The sequence below is a fragment of the Microcebus murinus genome, chromosome 13 (assembly GCF_040939455.1).
Source record: "Microcebus murinus isolate Inina chromosome 13, M.murinus_Inina_mat1.0, whole genome shotgun sequence".
NCBI lineage: Eukaryota > Metazoa > Chordata > Mammalia > Primates > Cheirogaleidae > Microcebus > Microcebus murinus.
The window spans coordinates 73,487,273-73,499,677 of NC_134116.1; the positions used below are offsets into that span (position 1 = coordinate 73,487,273).

The 12,405-nt window shown below is 45.0% G+C and overlaps 1 protein-coding gene across 2 annotated transcripts in view; it reads right to left on the reverse strand.

Annotated features, from left to right (window-relative positions):
- Positions 1–815: 815 nt before the first annotated feature.
- Positions 816–12,405, reverse strand: part of B3GLCT (beta 3-glucosyltransferase) — a 95,230-nt gene continuing 83,640 nt past the window's right edge. For both annotated transcript variants that reach the window (XM_020290449.2, XM_020290450.2), the window contains exons 14-15: positions 5,016–5,160; positions 816–1,309 (exon numbers count right to left, since the gene is read on the reverse strand). In XM_020290449.2, coding sequence (XP_020146038.2) covers positions 1,142–1,309; positions 5,016–5,160 — 313 coding nt within the window. In that variant the 3' untranslated portion in view covers positions 816–1,141. The remainder of the gene's footprint in view (positions 1,310–5,015; positions 5,161–12,405) is intronic.

A 12,405-nucleotide genomic window follows, 5' to 3' on the forward strand; every position in this document is an offset into this window, starting at 1 on the left:
GAAGAATGGCCAACAAACATATGAAAAAATGCTCAACATCTGTAATCATCAGGGAAATGCAAATCAAAACCACAATGAGATATCACTTAACTCCAGTGAGAATGGCCTTTATCAAACAGTCTCCAAACAATAAATGCTGGCGTGGATGCGGAGAGAGAGGAACACTCCTACACTGCTGGTGGGAGTGCAAACTAGTTCACCCTCTGTGGAAAGCAATATGGAGATACCTTAAAGCGATACAAGTGAATCTACCATTTGATCCAGTAATCCCATTACTGGGCATCTACCCAAAAGATCCAATGACACTCTACAAATAAGACACCTGCACTCGAATGTTTATAGCAGCACAATTCATAATCGCAAGGCTGTGGAAACAGCCCAAGCGTCTATCAATCCAAGAATGGATTAATAAAATGTGGTATATGTATACCATGGAGGACTATTCAGCTCTAAGATACAACAGTGATATAGCACATCTTGTATTTTCCTGGTTAGAGCTGGAACCCATACTATTAAGTGAAGTTTCCCAAGAATGGAAAAACAAGCACCATATATACTCACCAGCAAATTGGTATTAACTGAGCAGCACCTAAGTGGACACATAGGTACTACAGTAATAGGGTATTGGGCAGGTGGGAGGGGGGAGGGGGGCGGGTATATACATACATAATGAGTGAGATGTGCACCATCTGGGGGATGGTAGTGCTGGAGACTCAGACTTGTGGGGGGAGGGGGGAAATGGGCATTTATTGAAACCTTAAAATCTGTACCCCTATAATATGCCAAAATAAAAAAAAGCAAGCAAACAGGAGAAGGACTTCTGGCACCATTTATTTTCCTGTGAGAGTTAGAATGCTGCTGTATCACAGCTTGGAATATGCACAGTAATCACTATGTGTGACAACAACTGCATAAGTCAAAAGCAAGTGATTTTTCCCTGAAAAAAAAAAAAAAAAAAACTATTTCCCCTTGACTCCTTTTCTTCCTCCATCAAAACATACCATAAACATAATTTCCACCTCAAGTCAGGAAGCGTCCGATGCCACATGGCCACACGAGCAGCATGAGCACAGCACAGTGGACGATGCCGCAGTCTCCAGCTCTGTTTCCTGCCCAAACCGTGCTCAGAGGCCACCGTGGTTTATAACTCTTCTCTAAAACTCTTTTGCGTCTCCTGCCCGGCTCTGTCTTCCTTGCTGGGAGCCAACCATGTGAAATACACCTTCACTGGGTCGATGTTCCAGTGTTTGTGGAACGATATGGGAACTTGATGAGAAAGGTAGTCCTTAGGGTAATCCACTGGCCGGGCCTGCAGGAAGAAGAACACAGTTATGCTTTCTTGTTGATTGACAATAGTTTTGCTGCAGAGGAGCATTTGAATTCATAAAATGGCTGGGTTTTGTTTTTTTTTTCACGATTTGATGTTGGTTACGGGAATCTAAAAGCAAAAAGGAAAATATTTTCAACTGTCTTCCCTCTAACTCAAGGTTCTTTGCTTACCTCAATATACCAAATACATTACTTTTTGCTTCTATGTCCCATGATCTTGCCTCTGGCAGATTCCTCAACCACAACAAATGCAAAAAGCTTTACTTGGTAAGTCATTTAAGTTACTATTATGACTTCCACACAAAAACAGAAAAATTGTTATATGTTGGCATATTGCTATAGTTGTTCTATATTATTAGTTATTGTTGTTAATCTCTTACTGTGCCTACTTTCTAAATCAAACTCAATCGTAGGTATGTATGTATAGGAAAAAACATTACATGTGGAAGGTTTGGTACTACTCAGGGTTTCAGGAATCCACTGGGGGTCTTAGACTTTATCTCCCATGGATAAGGGGAGATGACCATAAAAGCAATGGAAACAAATCTGTGTTTTTCACATTTGAAAATGAACTATTGGAGATACAAATGCATCTAACAGGAAAAATAAATAAATCCTTAACATCTATCCCTCTGTTGATGCAGATTCCAGAAGTGATTAACCACATTTCAGGGAGCCCACGTACGCATGTAAAGAGCTGGCTTATTAATAAGCATTAGAATGTGCCAGTCATTTTTTTATAAATAAAGCCATGGAAACGTGTTAACAGAACCAGAAAAGTGAAATACATTCAACGAGATCTCTGTTAACACCAAGAAGTCCATACGGATTCTCATAATCACGCATCTGTGTCCAAAATGCCAAAAGGAAATCCCGAGCAGGCGGGATCAGGGGTGGGGAAGGACTGCAGGGGCAGACGCTGAGCGTGTCGGGCAGCTGTGTGCAGGAAGAGGGAGGTGGCCCATACTGCGCCAGACAGACACACGTCGGGCAAAATTGAAACCTCTTATCTGTAAAAATTAGAGCACACTGGACAGAGCAACAAATGGAGATTCAAGTTGTATTCCCTTAGACAAATCATTTGCCAGCTGTATTGGGAAATGACTTGCACCCTACACGGTTCACCCAGCATCACGGTGGGCTAAAACTTCTTGGCAAAGTTCCAGAGTTGGGCACGTACCAGCCACTATACGCTGCCGTATCCATTAGTGGTGCTTAATTCTGGAAGAACAGAAAATCAGGTGCTCTAGATACTCTGCTTCTAACAAAGGGAAGTGCTAGGCAGCCCCTGGAGTCCACTTCTAAATCTATGAACTGACAATGACCTTCTCTGACTAAAAATAGGCAGAATGTGGCTCAGGCAGCTTTGTATCTGAGACTGTTTCCAAATGCCCACTCTACTATCTCCAATCATCAGGAACCTTAAAGTTTATCCCTTTGTCTCATATTTCTTTGTCAATATGACCGAATACACCGTTTGGATCAGCGTTTAAATGTTACAAATGGAAAATACTGTCCAAATCATAGCAAACTCTCTCAAAGAGGCTTAAAAATAGAAGATAAAGCACTATCTGTTGGGGAGGATAGGTTTTAAACATTTTATGATATTGGAAGGGTTTTAAATTTATGTGAAGTAGAGAAATCAAGAGTTCTAAAGTATGGGAAACAGCAAACTTTTTAATTTTTGATTACCTTCAAAGGACTTTTACTTAAGGATTAGATGACTTTCCTTCTTTCTTTTCTCCTTATCATTTTATTTACTAATGTATTCTTCCCTTAGTGAAAAAGGCTGCTATAAAAAGCTAAAACCTGTCACACTCACCTTGATAAATTATTTCCCTTATATACCCACAGTTTTAATTATTTTTTTTTAATGAGTGAAACACCATGAGACAGAACAAGAGAGGGAATGGCAGAGAAGAACCTGCTTTTCTCAGTCATCCTAACACAACACATGGGCTTAAAATGGGTAAGAGCTCTCAAAGTTTTAAAGCAGCGGTCCCCAACCTTTTTGGCACCAGGGACCGGTTCCATGGAAGACAATTTTTCCACAGACCAAAGCAGGGGGTGTGAATGGCTTCAGGATGATTCAAGTGTATTACATTTATTGTGCACTTTATTTCTATTATCATTATTATTATTATTACACTGTCACTTGCCACTCACTGGTAGGGTTTTGATATGCATCTGCAAGCAACTGACTTACTACGGTACCTGTGCAGTCAGACCTCTCTGCTGATGATAATCTGCATTTGCAGCCGCTCCCCAGCGCTGGCATCACCGCCTCAGCTGCACCCCAGATCACCAGGCAGTAGATTCTCTATGAGGAGCCGCAACCCAGATCCCTCACATGTGCAGTTTACAGTAGGGTTCATGCCCCTATGAGAATCCAATGCTGCTGCTGATCTGACAGGAGGCGGGGCTCAGGCAGCGCTGTGACAGATGGGGAGTGGCCGTAAATACTGATGAAGCTTCCCGCGCTCGCCTGCCGCTCACCTCCTGCTGTGCAGGCCGGTCCCGATGACAACAGACGACAACAGGCCCCGAGCTGGCACCAGACCACACCCTGGGGCCTGGGCACCGCAGTTTTAAAGGACAGATTAAGTGCCTTCCAACTGGTACCAGGAAGGAGGTTTCTCATACATTTCTTTGTATTAAAGGTCTATTTTTATCCTCCCCTACGGTCTCCAGGACATAGAAACGGGTTCTGCCTTTCCTGACGCGGCAAGTTCAAGTTGTTCTCTTGTCCTCTGCCTTGTTCAAGTTGCTTTCTATAGCGCCGTTTCTGTCAGGCTAAAGCCTCTCTATTGCTATGAGGTAGCGTTTGCCACCGGTCACTAAATAAAGCATGAAGACTGTTTTCCATATAACAGAGGGCCTTTAAGTTACACATGCATTTATACATTTCAAATTTGAAAAGCTTTACATTTCTTGAAGGAAGACATTGGAGGGGAATTGGTCTATGGTTATTTTTAGTTTGTGTATATCTGCTATGATTCTTAGAAGAAAATTCACTGACCTGGTTCTTAAAAAATACTAAAAATAATGCAGAAGGATTTCCTTCTCTAATCCCCAAACTGCAGTATGGTGAGGCTATAAATAGTAGCCATTCCTAGTAAATATCATCTTATCTCTCCTCTCCCATAACCCCCAGGACATATGCTGATTGAGATACTATGTTGAAATTTAATAGATTTTTAGCCTCTCGGTTTAATAGCAACCAGAGGGGGGAAAGCCCAGTAGAAAGACTGCCAGATGTACAGTATTAAAAACCGAGGATGGTGCAGAATTACACACACTCGGTGATCAGTAGGACAATACTAGGTCAGTCCTTTCTATTCCTAGACAGCATGCAATAATTTTTAAATGTCAATTTTTTTTAACTGAAAATAATAATTAAAAAAAAAAAAAAAACAGAGCAGCTTTTCACCGGCCCTACGTGCAAGGCTACTACTGGCCAGACGCCGTTTGGTTTGCAGGCGTTTTGCCCGCCCTCTTTGCGACGTGCGTGGTGCCCGTGCAGGTCAGGGAGGGGAGAGGCCTGCCAAGGGTGCCGCCGCCCAGGAGCTGCCAACACAGTTGTCAGGACTGTTCCAGAAGGTGTGAAGAGAAAGGAGGAGAGTCCTTAAGCGAGAAGGAGAAGAGCATGCCCCAACCCTGGGAGGCAGGCGTCAGACCGCCCTCACCTGGTGGAAGAGAGGGCTGTGAGTCACGGGCACCCCCAGCCCGCTGAAGCACATGCCCAGGACCATGTCGTCGGGAGCGTCATTGCTGTAGCATCGGCAGCAGCTGGCGAGCAGCCTCCTGACGGCGTCTCTGCTGAAGACCATCCTGGCGGGGGCCGGAGCGGGCAGAGAGAGGGGTTAGCCAGGGCAGCCCGCCGGCCCGCAGACATGAGCAAAGAACTACGTTCAGAGGCCGCGCATCTGGCAAAGCTGAAAGATGCTGGCGGCAGTCGTCTTTTATATTCGATAGTTACTCTGGAGAAAATATTTTTGTGCTTTCTAGGGAGGTAAAATCCCTTTGTTTAATGTATGGAATTTTTAAAATTAATTTTTTAGTTGACAATTGTCCATATTCACGGGGTACATGGTGATGTTTCAATATATAGAATGCACAAGTGATCAGATCAGGGTGATCAGCATATCTATCATCTCCAACGTTTATCATTTGTGTTGGGAACATCCAATAGCCTCCTTGTGGCGAATTGCAACTATTTATTATTGTTAACTATAGTTACCCTGCAGTGGTATAAGAGTAGAACTCATTCCTCCTATCTAGTTGTAATTTTGTATCCTTCGACAAATCTCAGTTTTAAGAGATGTTTACCCACCTATTTTTTACATACATTTCTTACAAACCAATACTATGCAATGTTCTTTTTCTAATACGAAATCTGGAAACCCGAGAATAGTTCTTTCGTTTCAAAACCCTCAATGAGACCAATAACAAAGTCTGCCAACATCCCCATCAGGGAGACGGGCCCTGCAATCCCGGGCATCCTACTCGTGCATGTCAGACTGACCGGGAGATCAAACCTAAATGAAAGCCATTCCATTGTGCAGGCGATTCCAGTTCGCAGGCGCCTCCTCGGGGCAACCGCGACAGAAGGAGAGCGAGAGCAGGAGCAGGCGAGCGTGTGAGCGCGGGACTTTTGTCTCCAGCAGTGTCACGGCACCATTCGGCCTGCCAGGCACCTGCTGTTGGAACTCTGGCCTGTTCCAGCCTCTCTGTGTGCCCCTCGGCACTGCGGGAGGCTAGAAACTTCACAACAAACTTTTCTAGCCTCCGCAGCCAGCTGAGACCTGGTCTCATCTGACAAGCGGCCCAGCATGGGGGGAGGCTGTCTGTTTCTGTCCCGGTGGTCTCTGGGCGAAACCACCCTGCTCTTTAGTCTTCCAGCCCTTTCCAATACTTTGGTACCAAGTTCCCATGATACATTCTCTTCTTTTTAAAATATAGGTTGGAATAATTCTTATAGACAGCGGCTTAGGGAAAGAATTTATGAAGAAGGCCTCAAAAGCAATCATAGCAACAACAAAAATAAATGAATGGGACCTGATCACATTTAAAAGCTTCTGCACAGGCCGGGCGCGGTGGCTCACGCCTGTAATCCTAGCACTCTGGGAGGCCGAGGCGGGCGGATTGCTCGAGGTCAGGAGTTCGAAACCAGCCTGAGCAAGAGCGAGACCCTGTCTCTACTATAAATAGAAAGAAATTAATTGGCCAACTAATATATATAGAAAAAACTAGCCAGGCATGGTGGTGCATGCCTGTAGTCCCAGCTACTCGGGAAGCTAAGGCAGCAGGATTGCTTGAGCCCAGGAGTTTGAGGTTGCTGTGAGCTAGGCTGATGCCATGGCACTCACTCTAGCCTGGGCAACAAAGCAAGACTCTGTCTCCAAAAAAAAAAAAAAAGCTTCTGCACAGCCAAGAAAACTATCATGAGAGCAAACAGACAACCTACAGAATGGAAAAAAATATTCACATGTTACACACATCCAATAAAGGGCTGATAACTAGAATTTATTTATAACTCAGGAAAATCAGTAAGAAAAAAATCAGACAACCCTATCAAAAAGTGGGCAAAGGACATGAACAGAAACTTTTCAAAAGAAGATAGACTAATGGCCAACAAACATTAAAAATGCTCAATGTCTCTAATTATCAGGGAAATGCAAATGAAAAGCACAGTGAGATATCACTTAACTCCAATGAGAACAATGGCCTTTATCAAAAAGTCCCAAAACAATAAATGTTGGCATGGATGCAGAGAGATAGGAACACTCATCCACTGCTGGTGAGAATGAAAATTAGTACAACCTCTATGGAAAGTAAGATGGAGATATCTCAAAGAGCTACAAGTAGAACTACCATTTGATGTAGCAATTCCATTACTGGGCATCTACCCAAAAGAAAAAAGACATTCTGTAAAAAAGCCATCTGCACTAGAATGTTTACAGCAGCACAATTCACAACTGCAAAGATGTAGAAACAACCCAAGTGCACCCATCAATACATGAGTGGATTAATAAAATGTGGAATAAGGCCGGGCGCTGTGGCTCACGCCTGTAATCCTAGCTCTTGGGAGGCCGAGGCGGGTGGATTGCTCAAGGTCAGGAGTTCGAAACCAGCCTGAGCAAGAGCGAGACCCCGTCTCTACTATAAATAGAAAGAAATTAATTGGCCAACTGATATATATATATAAAATTAGCCGGGCATAGTGGCACATGCCTGAAGTCCCAGCTACTCGGGAGGCTGAGGCAGAAGGATCACTGGAGCCCAGGAGTTTGAGGTTGCTGTGAGCTAGGCTGACGCCACGGCACTCACTCTAGCCTGGACAACAAAGCGAGACTCTGTCTCAAAAAAAAAAAAAATAATAAAAAATAAAAATAAAATGTGGAATATGTGCACATATAGCAGTAACATGCATCGGGTGTCAGGCAGATGGGAGGGGGACGATGGGATCAGTATATTGACACCTAATGGGTGCGGTATGCACTGTCTGGGGGATGGACATACCTGAAGCTCTGACTCAGGTGGGCCACAGGCAATATATGTAACCTAAACATTTGTACCCCTGTAATATGCTGAAATAAAAGTAAAGTTAAAAATTTTTAAAAATTAAAATATAGATTGGTTTCTGGTTTCCATTCTGGTCCTATGGTAGACATGAATCTTTTCATATCATGAATAGCCCAAAAGCTGAAAAGGCTGAAGGGACTAAAATGGTTCACAAGTTCAGTCTCAATCAAATAATTTTCTCTAATGCAAAACTATTTAAAATTCTATGTTCCCATTGCCAAATATAGGGCCTTGTACACAGTAAGCACTCAATAAAAGTTTGACGTATCAAACAAGTGAGAATGAAGCTGCCTTTGCAAAGATCTTCTTCCCAAGGGAGGAAGCATTCCATGAATCAGTCTAGCAGGAAGGGAAAAGGACAGAGAGCTTCAACACAATCGCTGATTCAGAAACACCGGCCCCACACGTAGCCGGCTCAGTGCAATCTACCCAAGGCTGATGACGATCACCAAGAACACAGCAGCGCAAAAGGCTCACTCTCTCTGCCCATGACTAGACAGGAGGAAAAAGCAGCTCTTTCCTTAAGATGATACAAAGAAATAGGACTTCCTTCACAAAGAAGGAAAGAAATTCCTGTCGTCTATACAAAAAGGAAACCTGCAAGTTTGCCAAGCCTCCACAACTTGCCTTTCTCTTAGAAAGTGTGCTGTCCCCCAGGGAAGCCTCCCAGGCCCCACACCTTCTTTTCCTGTACCCAGCCAGCCACAAGGGTTCGACCTATGACCCCACGAAAAGGGCCCACGTCGGGAGTGTGCGCTGACAGGAAAACAGTAAAAAAGCTTTCTTTCTGCCAGCGTCTATTAGAATAGGAAGAAAAGGAGGCCTTTTATTCTGAACAGCTCTCTCTATAAAAATTAACTTTATAGGAAGCTAAAAGCGTGAAATTTTAATTAGTAATTATTTTATACTTTGCCTACTGTCATGGAACAGTCCTACATTAATTATTCACATAAATGAAGTTATGCATGAGACTCTAATAACACCTGTGTATTAGTATGCTGTTGGGCTCTTTCCAAATGAAGTTGCTCCCAAATGGAAAATTACCAGTTACATCATGGCAAAAAAGAACTCTGAGTCTGCTCTGTCCACCAACTTTTAAATATTAAAAAGATGTTGAAAGGCTATAAGATTAATAATTTGATTTCCTTTAATATACTGTGCACAAATTTTTAAAATAAGAAAATGGAAACGGGAGGCTGCAGCTTGCTCCAGAACACGCCTGCAGACGAGGAACATGTGCAGAAGGTGCCGTAGGGGGACGCACCCACCCTCTCCGGATCTGCGGCGAGGAACAGCTCGTGGCTGTCTCGGGGAACACCGGGGCCTCTTCCAAGGAGGCTGAAGGCTTCCCGGAGTAAATAAAGGATAGCTATGTTGAGTCCAAAAGAACGGGGAGGCATTATCCAGACAAAGTTGGGGTGGCGAAATAATGCCATGTAGCGACCAGCGGTTGCCATATCTTGGGGTAAGAAAAAAAAGTGGTGCTTCTGAGAAACTGAAATAAGTTCAGCAAGAATTCTTTAAGATGACGGTATAGATGGATGGGGCCAGAAAGGTAAAATAACCTTTTCCAAGGTCGTGGGAAGCCTGTACAACTTGATGCAGAGTGTGGACTTCATCCTGTAGGCAATGGGAGCAGTCCTACTTACAGTCAGGATATCAGAGGATGAAAAGACTTCCATACCAAAGAAAAATCCAAGCAAAATAAAAATCATGCTTATCTATGGAATTGTTGAAAAGAGGTGGATGCCAGGAAGCCTAGCTGAATGCATTTCTAGAGGAAGACTCCTTCCTAGGGGAGCAGCAGACTGTGGCCGCTTTCAGGGCAAACTGAGCCTGGGGCAGAAGATAAGTCTAGCCCCAAGGTAGGGGCATGATTAAGTAAATAAGAGGTGATTAAATCTGAGGCCTAATCCCAGATCACTTTGACCTTTGAGGAAATCGAATGATCACCTCTTCATCTTAGATGCCAAAAAGTAGGCAAGGGTTCACACTCTTGGGGAAAATTAAGGCCATGGGAAGCCACTGGGGGCCTTTGAGCATGGGAGAGAGAAGATCGGATCTGCTTTTGGAGAGGTGGCCTGACCACAGTGGGGACAGCAGCGTGCAGTGGAGTCAGACAGGAAGCGGTGAGAAGAGGAGCCTGTGGCAGGAACCCACACGAGAGGTGACGGTGACTAGATGACAGTGCTGTAGATGGAGAGAAGTACTGATGGGAGGCACCTCCAGGAGACAAAACTGACATGACTCAGTGACTCAGTCAATTCCAGGAGGTGGGAAAAGAAGGACACACATGAGAGCTGACTCACGGACTCCTGAGGCAGCAACCCGCATACGCCGCCGTCTTCCCTGGGAGGGGACACTGGGACTGAAGTCAGAGACGACGAAGTGCGATGTGCCTGTGAGTCACCGCGTGGAGGGGCCCTTGGCAGGAGGATCTGGGAACCAGGAGGTCAGGACAGAGTCTAAGCCGGCACGGAGACCTGGGTGCTCTCAGCATGGAGCCAGGGGTGGGAGGTGGGGGGGGCGCGGATGAGATGGCCGGGGGAGAAGGCTGAGCGAGCGGGGGAGGGAGGCCGGAGAAGACGCCTGAGGACACAGACACTGGAGGGAGAGAGAGATGGAACTGAGCTGGTTTGATGGGAAAGACGGGAAAGGGAATGCACCAGGAGAGGAAGGAGCTCTGGAAAGCGAGGGAAAGGGGTGTGTCAGTGAACTGCCAACTGTGTCACCGGCTGCTAAGAGGGGAATGAGATGAACACGTGAACAGCCCATCTGATTTGGCTACGGCAAGGTTACTGGAGACACTGGAGAGAGTTCAGGCAGCAGGCTGAGTGAGGAGCTAAGGAAATGGAGACAGTGGTGAGCTCTTGAGACGTTCTACTGGGGAGGAAGGAGGCAGCGCGGTGGTGGGAGATTTAAGATGGGAAAGTTAGAGGTGGTGGGAAACACCCAGGAGCAAGGACAGGCTGAACACAGGAGTTCAAGGTGCCACCATGGTTGTCTAGCAGGGCCTTGCACCGGCAGGAGAAGGGAGCAGTGACAGCTATGCAATGTTTGTGCAAATACGGCAGCAGCCTGTGAGCTCCCGTGGGGGGGGGGGGCGTGTGGATGCCCAGCACCTGGCACACCCCAGGCTGGTTGAATGAATGGACCCAACTGAGGCGACAAAAGGCGATGCTGCTTAGCAAAGGCCAGGCAAGGCTGCAGAAGGCCTCGAGTGCCAGTCCCAGAAGTAACAGCTAAATCCAATACACCAGGAAGACAACACAGTAGTAGCTTGCTTTCAGAAATCACACAAAAAGTCACTTCTGCATTAAAAGTACTACATGAACACCAGCGTGTTATAAAACACATAAGCCCACATACAAATAACAGGGCCCCTTTCAGAACTGGAGCGTCCTAGCTCACAAGGTGCCATGCCCTGATCATCACTCAGCCCTAACTCTGCACCAAGACAGCTAAATGCGGCTACCGTAAGGTAAGGCTGCAAACAGCTTGAACTTTTTTTTTTCAACATTCTTTGGCCTGACTCTTCCGTGTCTTTTCAAAGGCCTCCCTGGACTCCCATCTCCTGCCGCCAATGACCTCAGGTAGACGAGAGCCACTGCTTAACAAAGGGCACTCGGCTCTAGCTTGGTTCTCGCACAAGAGAGCCACCTCCACAACCGTGTCATGTTCACCACGGAACAGGCCAAACCAGAGCATCTGTAACGACTCCAGATGCTGCAGGTCCCGTAAGACCCGTTCCGGTCTAGCGGACTGCAAAGTAGGGATGTAAGGTCCTAAGCCCTTGTGAAGTTTATAATCACTGATTTCACACTAGCAGATGCCCAGCACACAGTAGACATTTAACATCTGGTGAATGAATTTAAATGGCTAGAGTTGATAAGAAGATTCTGCCTATACATCCCCAAATAGTTAGGACTATAGAAGTAATACAAAAGACTAACTGCTTGATTGATTTACCCATATAAATCAAATTAAAATCTTTCCTGGTAAGAGATTAGGCAGATGCTTCATTTAAAAATATTGATTTTTAACTGTAATTTAAAACCTATAAATCCTACAGAAATACCACTTCATTGCCTAAGTCTAAGCTTTTACACTACCCTTTTCCCGAATGTGATTTATTAAGCACTGGGTAATTTAAAAGTCGAATGGCTTATTTTCTGAAATTAAAATCTATAACCAATTTGTTTTTTTTTTTTTTTCATTTAAACAGACAATCAAAACTAGTTGGCTGCCTAGAAGCAACCGCTATTACAGGGACATTTCTACCAAGTTCACAGACATATATTTTTGTATCGTTTCTTCGAAGGGTAAAATACTCTTTACTGTGGGTTCTCTTCATATTTAGCAAATACTAACGCAACGTTCGCTTTCCTGTGAAGGTAGCAGCCGCTGGCGCAGAAGTGCGGACCCCGGGCCCACAACCCCTCACATTCGCGGTGGGAAGGGAAGTTTCCCCGCAAAGTGCTCGCAGCAGCG